Genomic DNA, 24,536 nt, shown 5'->3' with positions numbered 1-24,536 from the left:
GTATCTATGTACAGTATAACTTGGCTTCAAAAAGTGTTCAATTATTTCATAACCTTTCCAAAGAATGTGCTGTGCTCTTCTCTTTTATTCTGGATAAAATCTGCAAACAGTATTTTATAACTCACCTTTTTTCCTCATTGAAGGGTCACTTTTGATTGTTATTGTTGATTGCAGCCTTTATGCGGAGATTAATAAAACTTGAATTATGAAATTCTATTCATTTATTACAATTTATGAAAAACACATACTTCACAAAATAAATAATAAGTACATTTTAGATTTTTTCTTGAGTAGAATGTTCTGCTAATGTTCAAGCCCGAGCCAAACTTTCTTGTCATGTGTATGTAGCACAAAGAAAGCACATTACTTGCATGTCTCTTATAGACTGATAACAGTAGCAACAGGCTAAGAATAAAATAAATTAAATACAAACAATATACATTAGAACATTCATCAATATGCTCACATAATTGACACTGTGCGAGGATGTTCAAGTTTTATAATTTGAAGGTAAGTGGCTCTGTACCATTTCACATAATGAAGTATCTTTACAGGAAGGTCAAGGTCTATAGCATTGATTGGCCTCCTTAAGACAGGACGTTGTATATATATTTCGGGTGAAAGCGAACTGTGTGCCAGTAATATTTTGTGCTGACTTCATCACAAAATTGGGTAAGAAAGTGGATGCATTATTGTAAAGTTTCCCAAGTGAATAACCTGATAAAGGCATTTCTCAGGATATCATTTCTCTTTTGTTAGGCAAAGTATATGAAGTCTATGGACCTGGGTTTAGTTTGTAGGCGGATCACTGTCTGTTTTAAGTTTGCTGGTTTTCTTTGCATGCACAAGCTTTTTCTTTGTTTACAGTGTTCTCAGATAATATTAACTGGCAGCTCTAAATTGGCCTAGTAAAGGTGACTGTTGATGCAGACATGGCTATGATCTGGGATGGATTTCATGTTGTCCATGGTTGGTACTTGGCCAGTTCTCTTATGTTCCCTGGTTAAGCTCATGGCCCTGCAACCATTAGCTAGATTAAACAGGGTTTGGAAATCAGTTGATAACACAAGGGTAAATGTAAAATTGGTACATTATTACTCAAGAGTCCAAAAAACACAAAAAAATGAAGACAAAAAAAAATAATCAATAGTATAAAGATCTAAATTTGACTCCTGGAACAGAAACAGCTACAAAAACTCACCATAGATGAAAATTCTTGAATGTGCATTTCAGAAGCTTGCTAGGTATTCCACCACATGCACGTGCCAAAGATGTAAAAGAATGAACTGATGACCTTCAGAAGGTCTTTGTCATTTTATAATTGGATATTTCTAGAAGTGAAGGCTTTTATAGTACTATGTCAAGCCTTTTATGGGAACATGTTACTTGGTCACAGCAGTTAGTCAAAAATATTATTACTGCATTGGAAGTCTTTGAAGAGGAAAACAAAAGAAAAAGAGGTTTTCCAATGGAATGTTATTAAAAAACCATGACAAAGAACTTCCACCTTGTTTTGGTAATGGTAGCACTTCATGGAATTAGACAAATAGATTGTAGAATCCATCATCTGGTTACCCTTAGTGTCTGTGGATTTAATCTTCAATTTCTCACTTACACATAAAGTAATAGAAAATGAACAGGCATGACTCAAACTGTAAAATGGGTGCAGTCACTAAGCCAGATCGTGATGAACTAGTTGCTCGTAACTCTGACAGGTGTCTTTTCAGAGGAGTGGTTTTGCTGATGTAGCATCAGCTGCTGTGTCATTAGTTTTTATCAGTTACCCATGGTTTTTCTTAATACTGCTCCTCATTTAGAAAAACAGCCTTGTCTGTCTTTGTTCTCGATTGCCTACTTTGTGAGCTGAGAGGTGGTGAATGAGGGCTAGATGCCTTTATTGTACAGAAGATAAAAATACACCATGCAATTTGACCTCGAAAAGTCCCCTTTGGTCTGACTATATCACAAGACACAAGTCCTTTTTTCACAGGGGATGTTGAACTGAATAAGTGGGCGTAACATTAGAACTGATTCGGTAATCACTGGTAAGAAAGGCTTTCGAGTAGGCAGTGGGTGAGAACTGCACCCTGACAGTTATCTGTAGATCTGCTGATCTCTGCTTCAAAATCTGAGGGGAAAAAATTAAGGTATTTAAAAGAACTCTTTGACAGATGAGCCTTACTTGAAAAAGATGAGCAAGAATCAGAATTCATGGTTTGTGTTGTTAATGGACCCCTTACTTAAGCATCTGTCTCTCAGACTTTGTTTGTGTCTCTTGATTGGACAGTAATTCTGTGTGTTTGGCTATGTGGTTTGGTAATTAAGGAGTTAGGCTTGAAAGTACAAAGTCACTGGTTTAAATCTCAATGCCGCCTCCTAAAATAACACTAAAAAAAAATCAAGCAAGACTGCTTACTCCACCTCTGAAATGGTTTTCCTAGTGGGTGCCATAAAAGAATTGATATTTATATCATTGTTAGCGTTATCTGAAGGAACTTCTAGTACACATACATTGCATGCAAAGCAACAAACTACAGAATGCTAAACAACTAGAATATTTGGTAAATAATTAAACAAAACTGCAAATATGAATATTGCCTGCCCACTGCACTCTCTCACCTAATTGTCAATTATTTCAATTTATAAATACATTTTCTAACCTATGTATCCAGTTCAGACTTGTAGAGAGCAGGTACCTCTCCCAGATGCAGTGGGTGCAAGGTAGTATTCAATTTATCTTTACACAATGCTTCTGATGTGAGGCTCACTAACTTCAACACATTTACAGCACAAAACAGTAAGTAGAAACACACAGATATATGCAACCATATCACTGCCTGTGGTCACTACCAGATTTCTTCTGTTCAAAAATTGTTATTGCAAGCAGCTTACACAATACTCTAAGTTCCATCTGTAACTAGTAAAAAAAATCCATTTGCCACCACAAGTACCAGCATTATAGCCACTTTTTTTATCTAAATCACTTCACCAGTAATCTCTCAACTGTATACTGCCATCTTTTGGCCTGAAACCAGCGACTTGTATCTCTGCATTCATCAAGGTGCACTAAACCTAGAACACCTTGGTGCAATAAGGACTTGATTTACCAAAAGCCCTGCACAGTTCGTAGCAATGCAGAACATCCTAAACTGAGGCATCAAGCTCTGATCCTAGAAGGCTACAAAGACTGCATGTTTTCTTTTCAGCCACTTTCTTAATTAGTAACCATTTATTACTGTTAGTGCACTATACTTCTTTTCATTCATTGTTTCTTTTGTTCCCATAAAGAGCAGCAACAAAATAATGAGAAACAAAGAATGGAAACAGATAACCAACTAGATCAGGGGACTTAAAATATTAGGACTTGTTTTGTGCTTTCATTTTGTCAATTCAGACACTTCCAAAGCCTTTTTTTTTTTTTTTGCCCCGAGAGTACCTTTAATATGTACTGTGCATCAGAACAGAACAATATTTCTCAAACTATATAATACATACTATATATGGATGGATGTATATATATATGTTGTCACACACGTGCACATGGGAGGCAGCTAAAGGGCTTGAGTAACGGCAGTTCCGAGTCATACCGGGATGTGGCAGAATGCACGGATTCTTTTTCTCCCTTTCCTGTAGACCATTCACGGGAGATTCCACCTGGCCCTCTTGCCGTCACTTCTGGGACCGAGCCTATGGAAGGAGACCTTCATGAGCCCGACCCCTTTGATCTCACTTCCTGCCTTCCCCTTTAAAAGCCTCCACTTCAGTTCTGTTTTGGACTCGGTTATGCGCACATTAGTGCTGTATTCATTTGAACAGCCAGGAAATCAATTATACAGGTGACTGCCCCAAACCTTTCTATGACTCTGAGTCAAGTTTGTGACAATATATATATATCCTTATATAACATAACAGAAAATGTAAGATGGGCACAGATGCAAATGGGTCATACATTGTCTTGTTTTGCATGTCATTCTTGCAAATGCTTAAATTGCTAGTTAATGAAAAAAAAATAAACAAGGGTTTTAAATTTTAAAAGCAAGCCAATAAAAAAAAAAAAGATGTCAAAAGAAATATGTCCCATTAGTAGCAATTATTGGTTACTAATTAAGAAGGTGGCTGAAACAAAAACTTGCAGTTCCTGTGGTCCTCCAGGATGTTAACACCCCTGTCCTAAAAGATCTATACCTGCATTTTGAAGCACCAGCAATTTATGTTGCATTAGTTTGATAACCAAAACCCATAACTTACACTTCAAAGTGTCATCTACAATTTACCCCTTCACTGCGGTGTACCATAGTCACATGCTGCTCATCCAGACAATACCAGCATCACCCTTCACTCCCCTGGTTTTTCCTGTCCCTCCTTCCCCTTTTCATAATATTGGTTGCTTCATATTGAGGTAATTGGATCAGTGTGACCTTCCATTTTTTGTGGCAACAAAAGTAGTAGAAAGAAATATGTTTGGAGCTATTTCAGAATTAATGAATGTTATATATGTGTATGTGAGGATGATGATGGAGATATATATATATATTATATATATATATATATATATATACACACACACACTTTCTGAATTAATTCATTTATGTCCACCCTATTGAGAAGTTTTAGATATTTTACTAGCCCTGATTTTCTGAAATATTAAGGCATATAACATTGAATAAACAATAAGAGCAATCAAATGTTAATTTAAACAATTCTTAGTGGGAGTTATTCACTACATTATTATTGGTATGCAACGGTGTATTTTAACACAAAATGCCAAAAAGAATGTACAGTATCTGAAGATGCTATTCGATCAGTTCCAAATTTTAAACCTCTAGTCTTTTAATTGCTTGCACAAAGTCATTGCTAACTAAAGAGAAATGTTTACACTTGACAGGGGTCTTTAGATGCCACGTATTTGCCCTCACGATTGCACAAACAATGATAAAACAACACATAATTTTGATAAATGTAGTCGCATGTGCCTTAAGAAAACTGCAATAAACGACAGCCCGGCTTTCATATAATTAGATAATGAGTAAACGATTTTGTTTAATCTTTTGACACACCCATCATTTTGATATAAATATATGAGAACTTCTGCCTTTTTTTCTTGAGGCTGTAAAACCAGATCGTAAACCAGAAGTACCACTTGAACCTCCCACTAAATTCCAGCTCAAATCAGTTTGATTATGAGGGAAATATTTATAGTTTGTCGGCGCTGAACGCAAGAAACTTTATCTTAAAAGTCTGAAGGCGTCATCATGCATTGCTTGCAGAACGAAGTCAGTTAATTACCTCTAGTATTTGCGTTTTATTGTTTGCAAAAGTTGTGGTGTGTATACCCAACACTAGCGATATAAAAGTCAGATATGACGAATACACAAGATCTACACTGACCAACATGGTAATTTTTTAAAGTAGTTGAACATTACTATTAAAACCATTATATGTGTGCGTGTGTGTAAAATACACATTTTGTAACAATTTCCTATTTAACTCTAAACTTCAAGTAAACCCATGCCGACTCCCCAAATCCAGAAAAAAGAATCTCTAAATTTGATAAGGAATATTTCATAATACCTTTTCATTACATCGAGAATTATCCTTACCAGAATGACACTTTCAATTTTGCAGTACGATGATACTATAGGATGAAAACATTTGTCCGTGCTTCATTCTTTGTGGGTAACGCCCGTTTGGCCGGTGTTCTGACCGTGCAGTTCTTTGATGATTTTCAAGGTCGAACTCTCCCGTGCCCCCAGTGAACTGTCTCTAGCAAGATAAATAAATAAAGATGTTATACAGTACTTTTTTTTCCAGTGTTACGGTGTCTGCTGCAGAACGGACATCAACTCACTCGGTATTACGTTTTCTACAGTGTTATGGTGTCCACTCACCCGGTTTATCACTTTACAGACCACATATATATTTATGAAACCCACGGACATTGTTTGAAACAATTTAATCGAACAGTTCACCGTGTCTTATGGGTCAATAATTTCTGAAGGCGACGATTTATATTAAACGTATTATGAATGACTTACTTTAAGTTAATTGACTACCTGAGCAGCGATTAAAATAGTAACAGGCTAGTACTGGTTATCCAACTTGCATGGTCCCTAACGAGCACACAGAGCAGCTGCCGTAAATACATAAATACGTGGCATTAACCTACCAATGCCAAAGTGTCTACAGGGTGACACTTTAGCATTGTCCCATTTTGTCTACCGTTCAGATCGATAATACAGCAAAGGTTGTTGACATGTTTCGTTACTTTACTTAAAAATTTGTAACAGCGTCGCCATCGCAAATGCCTAGTTCCTCCTGGCTGTCTAAGCCAAACAGGTGCGCAGCCAGCCAGATCCCTCCCTTTCACCTATGTAGGCGGGTCTGTAGAAGAGAAGGTGGGAAAACATAACTGCCGAGAAAGACTTTTAAAACATTCCCACCCGTTTTTCAGTGGCATGTAAAACATGATAAGGTCTGGGAGGGAAGGATTGCGGTTGTAGTTTTAAATTCCTCTGTGGGTTACAAGTAGCAAGTATTCTGAAAAATATATATTCAATCAGTGAAGATAGAAGAACAGGTGTATCCGAAAAGCGAAATCACCCTTAGAGGGCGTGTAATCCATAAAATCTCAATACACCTTCCCCCCCCTCCCTCCCAAGGGTGGGGTATCCCGGTGGAACCTGTTGCAAACCCTAAGAAAAACCCATATTTGACAGCGGGACAGGCCAATGATCGTGCAGACGTGGACTCCAGTCGGATGCGTTCTACCAATCAGCAGTCTGGAATAAGTAGGACACTCGCTTCCTGGTTGTATGTTAAGGAGGAGCTGGATAGTTTTATTATAATAATTATTAAATGTTTCTGAAGTTGGAGTAGAAGAAAAAAATAAAATAAAACAAGAAGTAATACTTGGCACCGATTTATAAATCGGCATACAAAGTGTGATCAGAAGAACTGCTTATTTTACGGTTATTTTAAAATTAATATTTAAGTGTTGGCCACCGGTGAGCCGGTGTGTCTCGAATGGGATTGGAACCCCTGCTGTCGACAGCCAGGTCCTGAAATCTGGATTATTTCGGTTGACGGGTTCCAGGAAGTGTCTCGCCACAGGTAGGAGAGCCGGGGCTGCGCAGGTGAAATTCGCAGGACGCCGGCGAATAGGTAAGCAACTCATCGCACAACGTCGTGCTGCCGCGGGCAAGCAACCGGGATTGAATGGTGTCTTTAAAGGCTGTTTAATTGCTCTAATTCTTCTGTACGAATCACCAAATCTGATCGCGTCATGGGCGCGCTCTAATTGCAACTAATCGCATTTAGTTATTATGTTCCACATTTTTTTTCTTTTGTATCTCTGTTTCCTACATACTATTTTTGATCACATCCTTATATTTTATAGAGTTATATTTTAAGAACCTGTCAGAAAGTTGTTTATGTTCTGCGTAAAGAATATCCACAGTTGTCGAGGAGCCGGAGCTGTCACAGAGGGCATCGATTAGATAAGAGAAGGGCACTATGGTTAGCATCTAAATAAATAATGACTTTGATCAAGTGGTAAATTTATTGATTTATATATATATATATATATATATATATATATATATATATATATATATATATATAATATTGAGTTTATTATGATTTTAAAGTACATACTCATATGTATTATATATGCATTATATTATATGTATATATGCAAGGCATTTCGTAATTTTAAACTTAATTCACCAGTCAACGTTCCCCACATCATGCAACTCCTTGAGGTTTCATTTACACAACTAGTTCCTAGATCATTTGACTGGAGAGTGTAACTGCAAGACAAGTCGGTGCACCTTTCAAGGACTGAGAAAGAAAGATTGACCTTTATATCTGTCCATAAAACAAAGCCCAAAAGACAGGACTCCTGATGTTGCAGCATTGCTTTTTAGTGGGTGTCCCGATAGTCAATTTCAACTAACTGAAAAATATTTGAATATTTTGCGTATGACATCACTAATTAATTTATGTTAGTACAAAACTGATTGGACATGTCAACGCCATGTTATAAGGTATACCTGCAAAGTGGATAAAAAAAAGCTTTATATACATTCACTCAGTGAGCCACTCACGTCTTTCTTTCAAGGATATTCTTGATGATCTTCTTTCTTATCCTCCTTTAGCAGCAGGGCACAACCTTTCCTTTCTTTTGTAACCCACTTTGTACTGTGAAGTAGATCAAAGATCATCTATAGATTAGAGGCATAGTGCTTATCTTTCATACCACCATTTGTGTGTGTTGGAGCCAAATACCCTGTTATTGTTCAAAATTTAATTCTGACTGTTTCTTCATGGGCACTACATTGTCTGTGTCATCCTGTCTTACTACATTAAAAGAGAGCCCATATTTCTATGAAGTGCACAAAACTATTTTAATGTTTAAGCTTTGTCCCACAACTGACTTAACTGATGTATACTTCTCTTGATTTTCAATTGTTATATTATATTGCTAAGTAAGAAAGGGTATTAAAACCAGGTAAGATTTCTAATATCACAGTAAGGTACTTTGGATGTATTATTGTATGTGCTAACTGAACGCCTGACTACGAGGGTGCGCAGAATCTAAGTGTTGCTGTTTTTGCTCTTTGATCAGCTCACTGCTGCCATGGATGCAAGGAGGTAAACAAGCTGATGGCAGCTTCTGGGCACTGCCACTGGGAGTTGGCTGCTGGTATCTTCCAAGACCTGTGAAGTGTTTGCTTTGAGTTTCTGTTGCTCCTTAGTTGCACACTATACTCTGTATCAATTATGAATGAGAAATCATTTCCTAGCTATTAACCATTGTCCATTCTTGATGTCCAGACCCCTCTAAGTAAGGTGAAATATAGTGTGCCCAATATTTAGTTAAGAAAGTAAGAAACATTAGGTTGGATAATTTAGCTTACTAAAAGCTAGGATTTCCCAGTATCTAATCAAAAATAAAAATTATTATACAACTATATTCCAAAGACCTGTTATGGTGAGAAGTGCTTTCTATCCTAAATTAACTTCCTTGTCTTAGGAGTATTTTGATTTACTATTTAACAGAAATAATTTTTATATATTATTATTATTATTATTGTTTTAAATACTGTTTGAAATTGTAAAAAATTGCATTAGGTTCCTACATTTCTCTCTCCCTCTCCCTTTATTAATGATTTAAGAGACTTAATTCCCTGATCCCAGTCAAAGTAGGACATGCCCTTTCACGTAGGGGATTTACTTGGATCCTGTTCTTTGCACATCTTTTAAATTAATGTGTTGTCAAAAAAGTGCTTAAGGTATTCTGGAGGTAGTCTTGGTATTGGATTACAGTTTCATTGTAATGTCCCTTGATATATATTTCATTGTTTTTATCATGTATCTGAACATTTTATTTGTATTTTTAATTGTTTTTTTGTATTGCATTTAGGGTTGGAATGTTGTGTTAAAATAAACCTCTAAATTCTTTACAGTTTACTTCTTGTTGGGCAATGTCCGGCATCCTTTATTTACAGTTAATAATTGATATATATACACACTAGGGTCTCTGCCCCCTGCTCGCTTTGCTCGCCAACCCCTGGGTTTGGTTAATTGCATATACAATTTAAAGAGATTGTTATTTTCATGGGAATTGTTACATATGCATTATTTTCACTATAACTTTAAAACTTCAGTTAAAACAATATTTGGAATTAACTTTTCATCAAGATTGACTTTGAGTTTTGATTCCGTGTTTGGATTTATATTTTGACAATGCAACGTATAACTGCCCGTGAGTAAATATCGTTTCTTCTCTCTAATAATAAACCGACATTTTCGAATGTTTGTCCCTGTGATTTGTTAATTCTCATAGCAAAAGCTATTCTCACGGGAAACTGTAAACGTTTTACTACTAATGGCATATCAAGATCTCCTTTTGTTTTCTAATGTTATTTGCGGAATATGTACTACATTACCTTTCTTGTCACCTGTTAAAATTTTACATGTCAGAATTGGTCAACCAATTTTTTGTTCCATTGCATAGTCCATCACTCATACATTAATTACGCAATAACATTACGATACATCCTTCTTTCAATAGTAATTCGGCTGGTGGAAGACCAGATGATGTTAACACTTGAAGATATTCTATGGGATATTGTAAATTGATGTTTTCATCTTCCACAGGAACACCACCAACTGCTTATAAGCATAGTCTATTGATATACATTTAATCAATTTGCTATGTAACTGATCGACAATTTTCGTGTTAATGTGTTTGACTTCATCGTTTCTCACTGCCATATTTAGATGAATGGGTGATTCTAAACTGGATCTTCGTAAGTGTGTGTGGGTGTGTGTGTGTTCATAAGTAATCCCTTTAATGGATTGGTGTCTGTCCAGGTTAAGTGCCAGAATGCACCTGATGACCATGGTCTTGTTTGAAAATAGTTGTAAGTAGGGTGTGACTTGAAAGAATCTCATGGCAAAAGTCTCTGTCTCGCATGACTTGCTTCCAAAGGTTGTAAGTATGGTGTGACTTGAAAGAATCTCATGGTAAAAGTCTCCGTCTCACGGGACTTCCTTCCAAAAAGTCTCTTCAAAAAGTCACGTCTCGTCGCAGGATTAGTCTCGTCTCGTCCAAAGATTTTTTTATTATAATTTTTGAGTATTATTAAAGAATTTTTGAATATTAGCTGGCCACTGGTTGTAATTCTTAGCATGTGGTATTAAAATAGTTTATCAGAAATAGTATAATGTATTAGAAATTGATGTTGACATGCTAAAAATGTGTGTAAAACTTTGCATCAAGTTGAAATTGATGGTCATATACAAATAGTACAATGACAGTCTTGCTTAATTTTCTCCTCAGAGCAGTTGACAATAATACAACATCACAAAAAGGGCACAAAGAAATAGATCAGCACTGCTTAAGTGTTAGGTCGATTTTTGTCCTTTCCTTGCACTATGTTATGATTCCTGGACTGTTTGTGAGGGGTCAGTTGACTTTCAGGAATTATGTGACTAGTCCTAATGTTTAACAGGTGGGCTTTTGGTAGTTATTTTTCAGTATGACATTTTGTTACATCAGAATTAATAATTCTGTCTAACACCACTAATTAAAATGTAATCCATTGAATGTGTGCACTGGAAATTATTTGGTACAATGTCTTCTTCTGCAATGTGTTGTTTGGTCCAAAGTGTGTGAAATGTTTTTTTTCAGTTGTGGTGAGCAGCTGGGGGCGGTACCCAGCCAGGATGCCTGGAAGGACCGGGAGAGGGACTATGCCTCCTCCAGACCACGAGAGGGCAGCTGCCCTGGTTGGTATGGGGACCACAGAAACAGAACATGGAAGTTCAACCCTATAGGGGCCCATGGTAACCGCCAGGGGACGCCCAGATGCCTGAAGAGCCCTGGCCGTCAACACTTCCGCCACACCCAGAGGTGCTGGCGGAAGGATTACCAGGGACACCCGGAGTGCTTCCTGGTGCTCAGCTGGAACTTCTGCCACACCAGGAAGTGCCATTGGAAGTTCATCAGGAGGCACCTGGAGCACGTCCGGGTGAACATAAAAGGGGCCGCCTCCCTACGTTCGTCAGCTGGAGTCAGATGGAAGAGGACAGAGCTCAGAGGAGAGGAGTGGATGCAGTCAGGTGAAGAGGCATTAGAGAAAGATGCCCGAGGAAGGGTGTTGTGGTGCACTGGGTTGTGCGCGACACTTGTAAATATTGTAAATATGGACAATAAATGTGTGTTTGGGTTTCAACCATCGGTGTCTGCCTTTCTGTGTCCGGGCTGCTTTCCGCACAGTCTGTTAGTCACATAAAGTATGTGCGTTTCATTTTAATCTAATCACTTTCACCCCTTGGATATAAAAAAAGCTGAAATGAAAAATGCAAACATTTGACAATAAACTTTAACTTCATCTTGGGTCCCAGTGTATTTTAGTGTCAGGCCTGGTTAATATATGTAATTAGTTGTAACCCTGTCCATTTTTGGCTCCTGTGCTTAATGCTACTAGATTACAGTAGGTGCTACCCCTATACCACCACCCCATCCTAAAATATATTAGGCAGACTTGAGAATTTTCAACATTCTGCTACTCCAAATGGAACTTAATCTGATACCAACATATACTAAAATAAAGTCTGATATTTGTGCCCAACTACCAAGTTATTCAAAATCTAATGCAATTCAGTGTGAAGTCTTGTTAAATATTGTTGACCCAAATCATTTAATATGCAGGAAGATATTTAGTCTGTTACTCTCTATGCTTATTTTCTATACTAATCTATTCACTTCTAGAAGCTTTATGACATGTGATAGAAGAATGAGGTATTCAGTCAGTTTCTCATTGATAATGCATGCTATTCTGTTTTTCACCCATGAAAGTTTAGTCAAATCAACTTTTATAAATTTAACTGAATAAGACTTGTTCCATAGTTTCTGTGCTGAAGTGTTATTTAGTGTAAGATACATTTATATGTTATTCATTTTGAAATCAGATTAGTTGAGTCTGCATGTGCACAATTATTCAAAGTGAAATCCATATATTCCGTTCATTCTGAATTCTATCAGTTGGATATCTGCCTACATTGAATGCAGAAAGTCATTCAGTATGAAAACTGTTCATTGGGATTCTTCTTATTGAGACTGTCTACCTATACTAGTTTCTACTCAATTTATTTTCAGAAGTACAATTTGCAGGATAATTTTGTCTGTTTTTGCATTTTAATCATTCTGAGCTTCATTTTACTTGTTTTACAGTTGTGCATTCTGTAAATAACTTTTGAATTGATTAGATAGATAGATAGATAGATAGATAGATAGATAGATAGATAGATACTTTATTAATCCCAAGGGGAAATTCACATTCTCCAGCAGCAGCATACTGATACAAAAAACAATATTAAATTAAAGATTGATAACAATGCAGGTAAAAACAGACAATAACTTTGTATAATGTTAACGTTTACCCCCCTGGGTGGAATTGAAGAGTCGCATAGTTTGGGGGAGGAACGATCTTCTCAGTCTATCAGTGGAGCAGGACAATGACAGCAGTCTGTCGCTGAAGCTGCTCTTCTGTCTGGAGATGACACTGTTTAGTGGATGCAGTGGATTCTCCATAATTGATAGGAGCCTGCTTAGCGCCCGTTGCTCTGCCACAGATGTTAAACTGTCCAGCTCTATGCCAACAATAGAGCCTGCCTTCCTCACCAGTTTGTCCAGGCGTGAGGCATCTTTCTTCTTAATGCTGCCTCCCCAGCACACCACCGCGTAGAAGAGGGCGCTCGCCACAATCGTCTGATAGAACATCTGCAGCATCTTATTGCAGATGTTGAAGGACACCAGCCTTCTAAGGAAGTATAACCGGCTCTGTTCTTTCTTACACAGAGCATCAGTATTGGCAGTCCAGTCTAATTTATCATCCAGCTGCACTCCCAGGTATTTATAGGTCTGCACCATCTGCGCACAGTCACCTCTGATGATCACGGTGTCCATGAGGGGTCTGGGCCTCCTAAAATCCACACCAGCTCCTTGGTTTTGCTGGTGTTCAGGTGTAGGTGGTTTGAGTTGCACCATTTAATAAAGTCATTGATTAGGTCCCTATACTCCTCCTCCTGCCCACTCCTGATGCAGCCCACGATAGCGGTGTCGTCAGCGAACTTTTGCACGTGGCAGGACTCAGAGTTGTATTGGAAGTCCGATGTATATAGGCTGAACAGGACTGGAGAAAGTACAGTCCCCTGTGGCGCTCCTGTGTTGCTGACCACAATGTCAGACGTGCAGTTCCCAAGACGCACATACTGAGGTCTGTCTTTAAGATAGTCCACGATCCATGCCACCAGGTATGAATCTACTCCCATCTCTGTCAGCTTGTCCCTAAGGAGCAGAGGTTGGATTGTGTTGAAGGCGCTAGAGAAGTCTAGAAACATAATTCTTACAGCACTACTGCCTCTGTCCAAGTGGGAGAGGGATCGGTGTAGCATATAGATGATGGCATCCTCCACTCCCACCTTCTCCTGATATGCAAACTGCAGAGGGTCGAGGGCGTGTTGAACCTGTGGCCTCAGGTGGTGAATTAGTATAACATGAGTCTGTGAGTTCTATGTATATATATTGGGCATTCTGATGTATGTACTCAAAGGAAAAAGACACTAATTTGAGCTTTATTTATTCTTAATAATACAGTTGAAGTTCAATACATTGAACTATTAATTCTTCACAATTAAATCTTTATGTAAATTGTTTATGAATGTCTTGGACACTGAAATATATTCCTTTTGTACTTTAAGCAAAGTACTCATTGTAGGGCATTGGAAATTATGGAATTGTGTTCTTGGCAGACTGATGACATTTTAGGTAAATGTCCCCTTTGAAGAATTCTGTATATCTGTCTATCCATCATTGTTCTTAATGAGCAGGCTATTAACAGTGAGGCATAAGTAACAACTTATAACTTAGGTGGGTGATGTTAAAATAATATTATAAAAAAGGAAAAAAAGTTGTTAGGATTTAATCCTTTCCAATTCAACAAATATTTTGCAGAGTAAAATATATACTTAATTTTTGGATGTATCGGAGTTATAATAAGACCAGTGAATTGAACATTATTTTAAAATGTCAAGTTCCATTATTCAGAAAGTTTCGCTTGTAAATAGCTATTTAGGTTGTTTGGTATAGGGTTTTAGTATATCCCTTTTGTTTCTGCTTTCTACATAATTGCTTTTTGTTTCAGAATATGTTTTAGTGTCTGTATTCATTTTTTTAAAAGGAGTTATATGAGTCATACAGAAATCTGAAACTAGATATACAGTTAGGCCATATGTGAGCAGTTAGCACCCCTGTTTTATAGATTATTAGTTATTTAGAATCTTATGCCCAAACAGATGGGTGCTTAGACTGAGCTTTGCCTTTGCTGACTTTGTTATCCTGGTTGAGTAATACACAAAGTAGCATGATGTGTACCACAAGTTCCCTGCCCCTTCCTCCTCTCTGCGTACTTAGAGTTGCGCAAATGACCCCCAGCCACAACGCCTGCCTTTTTGGCATAGAACTTTCCTGGCACTAGTTTCACTTCTTGTAGGAGAGATGGCCCCGTTTGTCCATATGGAGCACCCAGATTAAGATTGCTGTAGTCTTGTACTGACATCTTCTGGAAAATTCAGAAGACAGAAACAACCAAACCCCTTGTTCATGGGATGCGACTACTGATTTCCCTGGATGTCCGAATATATGTTGCCTCAATGAACAGGTAGTATATATTTTTACACAGAGCATTTGTTTAAATATGGGAAGTCTTTAATAGATCTGCATGTAGGCAGGCTGGATTCAGTGTAGAAGGGAAACAGACTTCTCTTTTTCAGTAGCTGATGGTGGTTCTACTTTGCAAAAACCTGTTCTGCTTCTTGGTGAGTTCTCAACATGCAGCCGGGCACAGGTTTTCTTTTGTTTATGCAGAACATTCTGGTGTATAGACAGTCATTCGCAGTCAGGTGTTATTTTGCCAGACCATTGTCTCCCCCACCCTCAATGTTGTAATTACTTTCCAGTGTAGTTGTGAGGATGAGGAAGTGGTTTGTCTCCTTCTTAACACACACCCCCTCCCCCCCCCCCCAACCTCACTGAATGGTCTCAGCCTGCATGGCCACTTCCCCAGGTGCTGTAAGGTTGACACAGTTCAGAAGAGTGTCTTCTGTTCATCGCATAGTGCCATGAAGTGTGTAGTATTGATTTTCTCTTTTATGAAAATTCTAATGATACAAGTGTTCCTCCCCTAGCTATTATCTTGTTATTCTTTTTTTGTAACAGAAGCAACAAAAAGGAAAGATTAAACAGGAGGTTAAAACCACATTACTTAATGTAGGTCTGCTATATTTTGCTTCTATTTTGTTTGTTTAGATACACTATTTTAATACACATTTAAACCAATGGGAATAAAACCTTTAATATAAATATATTAAATTGCCTTAAATGGAAAAGTAAATCAGTACATTAGGCTGAAATGGTAAGAATCAGTTGTGTAAAGAATTCTTTAAGTATAGTGCTTGTTATTGAAAACTGTAAACAAATAATTTTTAAGTAAGAAGTTATTTTTCTTTTGTATTTATTTTGAAAAATTTATAGTAAAGTCTGGGCAAAGACATCCTGATGTGGCTTTTTTATTTAACTGAAAGTTAATTGCAGTAGAGGTTCTATTTCCTACTATCCATCTAATGAGCTTGCTGTATTTGGACCAAAATGAACAAATACATCATAATAATTATTGCATCTACTGTAGATGCTAAGAACGAAAGAATATCTAAAGACCTAAGTAAATAAATGTAATAAACAATGCAATGCAAATCAGTAAGCAATTAAATTATGCTTTTCATGTTTAGGATAGCATAGTGGTTAGTACTGTTGTCTTCAAGTTCCAGATTCCTTGATTCAAATCCTAATTCAGTTACACTATGATTGAAATTTGCATGTTTTTCCCACATCTGAGTGTTTTTTTTTTTCCTTCATATATACCCTTTTTTCTTCTGCACCCCATGGTATATTAAATTAAATATTGATTTAATGGCCATGTCTGTTTGTGAGTGGGTTCTTCTGTGGGTTGGCACCCTGCTAAGTCTTGGTTTCTGCCTTGCCTGTGATGCTTCCAGACTTGTTTTCCTTCTTTGTCTGTGATCTGTTTATCTAGATGAATGTTTTAAGTTTATGAAAAGGCTTGTTTTACAGTCTCATCTCAGTCTTCGACCCTATCCACTATCAGGCTTTTTTTAAATTTATTTATTCAGACTCTTGTGCACATGTTGGAATGGTTCAGGGTTGGATTACAAGTTTCCTCGATAATGTGAAGTATGGTCAATGTAAACTGAAAAATGTGGAAATCACTGATCCTAATTCCAAATATAAAAATGCTGATATGTCAGCCAGAAGTTCTGCTAATTGTTTTTATTCCAATGCATTTGTGTGTGTGGAATTTGCATGTTCTCCCTTTTGTTTGTGTGGATTTCCTCAAGGCAATTTGGAGGTGGGTGCATTAGGCTAAAATGGTTGTACTAAATTGTCTGGTTTAGAGGTTTGCATTAGGCAAAAGACATGAGATAGCCTTTAACAGCCTGTCTGTCCCTCACAGAGAAATACTGAATAATCATGCAATGTTCCTGGTGGTTTTTCATGTTTGATGTGGAAAGGGGTTAGTAAAGTTTAATTTAAATGAGCTGTTCACAGGGTGAAACATCTGATTGCAAAGGGATTTCACTGAATGTAATGTCAATTTCGGTTGAAACATAGGAGTGTGCCTGTTTTGTCCTGATCAGCCGGTTGGATCCTTACGGCATGTGAACTCTTTGTACATCTGGTGAGACTTCAGTGAAGTAATGAAATGCATCAGTTAGCTGCTTTTGGATGTTAATGTTGCTCATTTACAGAAATAAGTTTCAGTTGATGACAAATTGGTGACCGAAAGAGATGAGGTTGGAAAGTAGGTTCCTGATTAATGTAAAGGTGACCAGAATTTCCTGAGCTAAACTCTACAGTAGCTCAGATCAAAAGTAAGCACACTTTAACTAATATAATGTCAGCTATGCAAATTCGTTCCTTTGTTGAAGCACATTAAACAATGAAAAGGTTCAGTAGCAAAGAACATGCTAAATAAAGCCACATAGAATAGAAGAATATGATCTTAACTAAAACAAGATTAATGATTTCTCTAAACTGGCCTGTTGTGGGTAAATGTGTTCATGTGTTCCACAGTGGATTGGCATCCCATCTTCTGTTAGTTTGTACCTAGTGTACAGGAATGGTTACAGCTCCGCACAAGACTGTATTGATCACTACACTAAAGAAAATCCAATAATCAAACCCAGAGGTGGAAGCAGTAAGCAGTATTCCTCCATGCCTCATAAAAACAATAAATATTGTTTCTTATAAGTGTTATGAACTTTTGTCTAGGAAGTCCTTTAAGATTTAGCAATGACCTTTGAAATCAAACATAACAGATGACAACCAGTTCCTAAACTCCACTTATGTATAGCCAACAAAACTGTATGTTAATGGAAGATTGCAGATTTTTGTCAAAAATCACTTCTTATAGATGCATCGGGCAATAATCATTTGTTTTAAACTGTTAACAGTGCTGAGATTTTTAGTTATAGATGACAATTTTCCAGGAGACCAGGATCAGTTTTGCTCTCTTCCACACGGCAGGCTGGACGAGTGATAATCTCCCTCAGAGAGATGCTCTTCCCTTGTAACATCTTTTATGTACATTGCATTGCAGGTGATCTGAGCTACTAAGCCTTCCTCATTTTTGAAAAATGTGACTTTTTCACATTACTACTTTGCTTGTATTGTTTTGGTTTTTTTTTCTCACGCCGCCAACTTCACGGAGCCTAGTTTAGGTGTTGCAAAAGGTTCAATGGTTTGTTTATCTGGCATCCCTAGTCCTTCAATGCTGTTAGTTTTATATGGCAGTTACAGATGTATTTTGTGATTAATTTGTTCGGCAGAGTTTTGTTTATGGCTGAAAGCAATATTTTTCTCTCACTACAACCAGGAGAGGATAATTCTTTGGGGTTTTCAGCACTGAAACATTATGCTCCTGATACATACCTTTAGCCCAGGTTAGGTGAACTGCTTTCAGAATGTGGGCTAGATTCTCATTTAGTGATGCAGATAAGACGGTTTCAGTGCCTAATCATCCTTGCCACAGTGAATAGCTCTGTTCAGTCAGCAGTTTCTCATCTCTTTCTCCTCAGAAACCCCCCTACCCCCACCTCTCTAATAAGTCACATGGCACGGGCTCATTACAAGTAAACCTCCCCAGGCCTGTTTTGTGTGTGCGTTTTTTTTTTTTTTGTTTGTTTTTTTTTTTTGAGAGTAAAAAATAGTTCTACCTCTCATTCCCAACTGATGCCAATGATTTATCTTTTGTTTTAAATCTAGAAGGAAAACAGCATGGAAATTACTTTGGATTTTAAGTGCTTGTCCCCATTTTGGCAAATGGCTGCTTATACTAAATAATGTGTTTCGCATGGCTTTTGGGGCATCTGTTTTGAAGGTTGGGGTAAGGAAGGAATCATGCTTTTATGTGATTGTCTAAATTGGGTTGTTTATAGTTTTATATCTAGTCAGATGAATAGAGGTGGGCATGTATTGACATTTACATATGAAGTAGAGGATAATTGTTACAAAAGGGGAATTGCTAGGGGACTGTTTGATTCATTCTTGATGCAGGGGTGACCCTACTCTTCCTTGGTGAGTGCTGCCTTAATATTGCATTGAATTATGTTTTATTAGTTTTAAAACATAATAGATTTTGGGAAGCACAGATGCTAGACTTGTTCTTAGGATGAGAGACACCTAGAATTTTGTTTGCTTACTGGTCTGTTTTGCTTTTTTGGCAGTATGAAGCAAGAGCAAATTATTAGACACTAGGGGGCTCCGCCACCCTGCTCACTTTGCTCACCCACCCCCGGGTTTGGTTTAATGAATATACTATTTAAAGAGATTGTTATTTTCATGGGAATTGTTACATATGCATAATTTTCAGTTTTACTTTAAAACTTTTGTAAAAACAATATGTGCTCTTTATTTCCGGCCCTGGGTGTGGTTAAATCTCTTTCTCGTGGGACATATAACGCTGCTCACATTGTGAAGGGGGGGCTGAATGCACACTAAGGAGATGCTGTCAGAACAGCTGCTGTCTTGCTGCTGCGTGCTCTGCTTGTTGCGCTGCGCGTCAATCATTTAAAAGCCTGTACAGCAGCTGTCCTTTTGCCACTTTGTGTCTCTGCCACTCAGGTTGTGAAGGGGGGGGGGGGGGGGGGACTGAACGCATGTTAACGAGATGTGGTCGGATCATCTGCTGGCTTGCTGCTGCTGCTGCTGGCGAGCTGCTTGTTCTGCTTGTCACTTGTCGTTGTTTTAAGAGCTGGGAGCTTATGAAGTGTGTCTGTCAAAAGAATTCCAACAACTGCGAGGTTAGATGTCCATGAACTTGTTTTAAATTGTTTATAAGTAGGGTGTGACGTGCAAAAGTCACCGTGTCATGGGTTTTGCTTCCTAAGGTTGTAATGTCTGGTCTTGCGTGTCGTCAAAGTGTCTCTCCAAGATGATCATGTCTCGATTGCTTCGTTCAACCCCGAAGAGGCGCGCTACGCTCCTGCCACTTTGCGTCTGTCCCTCTCGCGTTGTGAAGGGGAGGAGTTGAACCCTCACTAAGGAGATGCAGACGGATCAGCTGCTGGCTTTGTGCTGCTTCTGCCGAGGGTGCGTGTTCTGCTTGTTGTGCTGCGCGTTGATCATTTAAAAGCCTGTACAGCAGCTTTCCATTTGTCTCACTGCCTTTTCTTGCGTGACGTTAAAGTGTCTCTCGCGGGACGTGATCACGTCCCGTCTCCCTCCAAAGATTTCCCAAGATTTATTTTTTTTTTAATAATAGAGAGATGCGTTTTCTTTACTATGCTTAAAAAGGTTGTTATAATTACAAATGTTTTCTGTTTCACATTTACAATCACATACTCTTTCGCTTTGGAAATGAAAAAATATATTTGTAATTAGAGAAAGGTGTATATAATCAGTACTTAGGCAAAACTATGATACACCTGTTGCCTCACAATTTCAAGAGAATGAGTTTAAATTTTGGCAAGGTCACAATGTGTTTGGAGTTTGCCTATTGTCCTTGTGTCTGCATGAATTTTCTTCGGTAGTCTGGTTTTCCTTTCACATTCCAATTACATACAGATGAGGTTAATTGTTGACTCTTGAGTTGGACCATGTATGAGTAAATGTGGGTGTGCCTTGTGATAGATTGGCACCTCAAACAAGTACTTGGTTCCTGCGTTGCACCTGATGGTGCTGGAATAGTCAACATGTTCCTAAAATCCTACAGTTGGTTTTAAATACTGCTGTGAATGAATCGATACATATCCCTGCTATAAAAAAACTCCAGTTTTCTTGTAGAGTCCAAAGGAATGCTGTATGGGTAACTGGTGGAATTAAACTGGTTTGGTGTGAGTATACTTGCATTCAAGTGAATGTGTCCTTTAGCATCCTGGCATCCTATTTAGGGTTTGTTCTGGCTGTCTTTCCAGTATTGGCTATCATGCTGCTTGTCTAAGACCCATTAGTTTTAAGTTTGCTCTGAAAATGTTTGAATATTGTGCAATGCACAGATTTAAAACATTCATTGGTGATATTTGTCTGCTGCTGCATTTTTAACTACATTTTTTAGGCAAATATATATATAAGAACTTGAACTATAAGCAAACCATCTTTACAGAGCACTTCTATTTACAATACACATTTACATTTAAATAATTAGTATAAAACTTAAATTCCAAATATCAAAGTAATATGAACAAAGGCAGCTGCATATGATGCTTACATTTCAGCAACTGCATATGTGTCACTTTTAAAACATGAATTATGTTTTGCTAGGTGATTTTATGCACATGTAGTCACACATATTCATGTTACATGTTACATATGTGATCTTGTATGTAATTGTAGTTTTCTGCTACACCTTTTAATGCTCAACTGTAATGCATTTTCTTTACTAAATAAGCAGACTAGACAAAAAGCACTATGTGCTTATATTTCCATGTAGTTAATGGCATTCATCCCCAGGTTTGCACTGTCTCTCTCCCATATTACTTAACAAATTAAATGAATGAATAGATATTTATGGGAAAACAGAAAGCTATGGTTTTTGATTATATAATTTTTCTAATACATTGAAGTTAAAAACCATATTGACAGGCACCTTTTATTTGTGCTGGATTCAGTGTTGTCAATAGTTTTTTATTTTTCAAAAAATGAAAATATATTCTATAGATGAGTGAGAACATCATTTCTTAAGACAGATGTATTTGTTTGCCCTGAAACCCTGCGCTAGATTAAAAGGGCTTAATGCTGACTTATATTTTTGTACATCATTAGATGCTTTGTAATGGTACAATTGGGTGACAGAGTTGTATAAGGTAAATTTTATTTTTTAGTCAGTATTTTTGTAGATTTGTAAAGGGGAAGCTGTAGAGATAATCAACTATGTAAATAGTCTGTAAACACAATATTGCCATTGTAGTGGCCTTTTGTATGATTTAGACAAAAAAATAAGGAAAAAGACTGTGTGCAAATATTTATAACTAATAATTAATATCAAGACACTACAAAATACATAATACATTTTTTACAGGAAAATTACATGGAAAGAAAAGAGAAAGACAAAGAACTCTTTCACACCATATTTTTACACACTAATTGATTTTAAGTAATGCAAATTGCTTATACAATTAACATTCTGAATAAGTCTTCATTTTCATCAACTGCATTGTCTGCAGTTAATGGTGCTTGCACTTTTTCGATTACTTACGGTATATTAATGGTTTTGAAGTGGTTTTTGGCAAGCAATTGAACCATTACAAGTCATGTCCATGCAGTGAAATACTAATATTGGGAGTTTTTGGTGCTGTATTTGGCACAATCCCTAAATTATCCCTAAAGTATATGATTTTCTTTTAATGCTTGTAATGATTAAAGATAAGTAGTAATCTGCTGAATTTCTTGAAATTGTGGTGATAGAATATATAAGCCAGACCAGACCCCCATTATATTAATATGCATGGGTCCATCGGCTGTGGGGCATCTGTTGGTGTAGAGTGCTTTAATGATCTTGACTTTGCCAACGATGCTGTGATGTTCACAGAATCAATAGAGGCTCTGAATGAGGTGCTCAAGAGACAGAGTGAGAAGTCCGAGTGTCTGAGCTTGTGAGTGTCCTGGATGAAAACCAAGATGCAGGCTTTTAATGACCTCTTGGGCACAGTCAACAGCAGTGTGTCTGTTTGCGGAGAGACTGTTGACCTTGTTGAGAGGTTTACTTACCTCAGCAGTAACATTCATGTCTCTAGTGACTCTTCCTATGAAGTCAGTAGACTGATTGGGAGAGCACAGGGGGTCATGAGGTCGCTGGAAAGGGGTGTGTGACGCTCCTGATATCTATGCAAAAGGACGAAGGTCCAAGTCTTTAGAGTCCTGGTGCTTCTTGTCTTGCTATATGGTTACGAGACAAGAACACTATCCATTGACCTGAGACAAAGACTGGACTCCTTTGGTACTGTGTCTCTCCAGAAAATCCTTGGGTACCGTTGGTTTGACTTTGTGTTGAATGAACGGTTGCTCATGGAGTCCCAAATGAGGCACATTACCTGCATTGTGAGGGAGCGTCAGTTACGACACTACAGCTATGTGGTGCGTTTCCCCGAGGGTGACCCAGCTCGTATGATCCTCATTTTTGGGGACCCAAGTGGGTGGACCAGGCCAAAGGGTCACCCACATAACACCTGGCTGTGGCCGATAGAGTGTCATTTCTGGAGGGTGGGACTGGACTGCGTGTCTGCCTGGGGGTTGCCAATCGGGGATCCGGAGTTGTTTCGTCGTGTAGTGGGTGCGGCAATGCACTGTACCAGTGCATGCTCTCCAACTTGACTTGCCAGTTGCTTGGGTCGCTGCTGCAAAAGGTGTTGGTGAGGCCAGAAGTGGGCACTTAACTTGTGTTCTGTGCACCTCCGAGTTAATTGTGCAACTGCTATGAACAGTTGCATCATCAATGAAGAGAAGTGTGCCAGTACCTGACAGCCATACATGCCCATACTATAACATCCCCACCACCATGAGGTGGTTTGCTTTGGATCTTGGGCAGTTCCTTTTCATCTCAAAACTTTGCTCTTACTCTCTTTGGTTAATCTTTGTCTCATCTGTTCACAAGACCCTTTTCCGGAAGTCTGTAGGTACTTTTTCGCAAAGTGTAATCTGGCCATGTTTTTGTGGCTAACGGTTTGCTTCTTGCAGTGTGGCCTCTGTATTTCTGTTTGTGAATTCTTCTGTGGATATCTCTGACACATCCACATCTGCCTCTGTTGGACAGGCGTTTGGGGTTTTTTCTTTACAATGTTGAGGATTGTTCCGTCATCAACAGTGAAAGTTTGTCTTGACCTTCCAGTCTTTTTGTGATTACTGAACTCACCAGTGCATTCTTACTTCTTAATGGTATTCCAGACAGTTAATTTAGGTAATTCTAAGGTTTTGCTCATTTCCTTATAGTTTTATTCTTGTTCATTGTTGTTTTTTTCGTTTTTTTAATGGCTTCTTTTGATTTTCATTGGCGCAGCTCTTGTCTTCATCTTGAACAGTGGCAAATACAGACTCCAAAGGGTAGAAGTAAGCCTAGGTGTCTTGTATGAGGCATCACAAACACCTGAAACACCAATTTTCCCAAATATTATGGTTCCCTGAAATGGGAAGAAACATGTAGAAAAAGTGTTTTTAATTTCTACATGCTGTGACCGCCATGTATGCAAATACCCTTAAAGCCTGCAATGTGTATGTTAATTATGTCTAAATGTTCTTATTTGTAATTTTAAACTGCAGAGCAGAGGAAGGAAAATGTGTCTTTGTCCCAAACATTAAGGAGAGCACTGTAATTTCACCAAATTAAATGTTTCTCTAAACTATAATGCCATCATATTACTGGAATCAAAATGCAGCTTTTTATTTCTACTGGAAGTTA

At 37.9% G+C, this 24,536-nt stretch overlaps 1 protein-coding gene across 2 annotated transcripts in view; it reads left to right on the top strand.

The window, feature by feature from the left end:
- Window positions 1–6,790: 6,790 nt before the first annotated feature.
- LOC114646586 (zinc finger and BTB domain-containing protein 7B-like) overlaps window positions 6,791–24,536 on the top strand; it is a 78,688-nt gene continuing 60,942 nt past the window's right edge. Inside the window, exon 1 of one of the 2 annotated variants that reach the window (XM_028794847.2) lies at window positions 6,791–7,161. Coding sequence is in view for 1 of the 2 variants with exons in the window: in XM_028794846.2 (XP_028650679.2) it covers window positions 15,178–15,230 (53 nt within the window). In the remaining variant the exon portion in view is untranslated. Of the gene's footprint in view, window positions 7,162–15,022; window positions 15,231–24,536 lie in introns of those variants that run through there. The other variant, XM_028794846.2, reaches the window with a different exon arrangement.

The sequence above is a fragment of the Erpetoichthys calabaricus genome, chromosome 2 (genome assembly GCF_900747795.2).
Source record: "Erpetoichthys calabaricus chromosome 2, fErpCal1.3, whole genome shotgun sequence".
Classification (NCBI taxonomy): domain Eukaryota; kingdom Metazoa; phylum Chordata; class Cladistia; order Polypteriformes; family Polypteridae; genus Erpetoichthys; species Erpetoichthys calabaricus.
The sequence above is the reverse complement of the archived record's forward strand: the minus strand, read 5'-3'. Positions and strand labels throughout refer to the sequence as shown.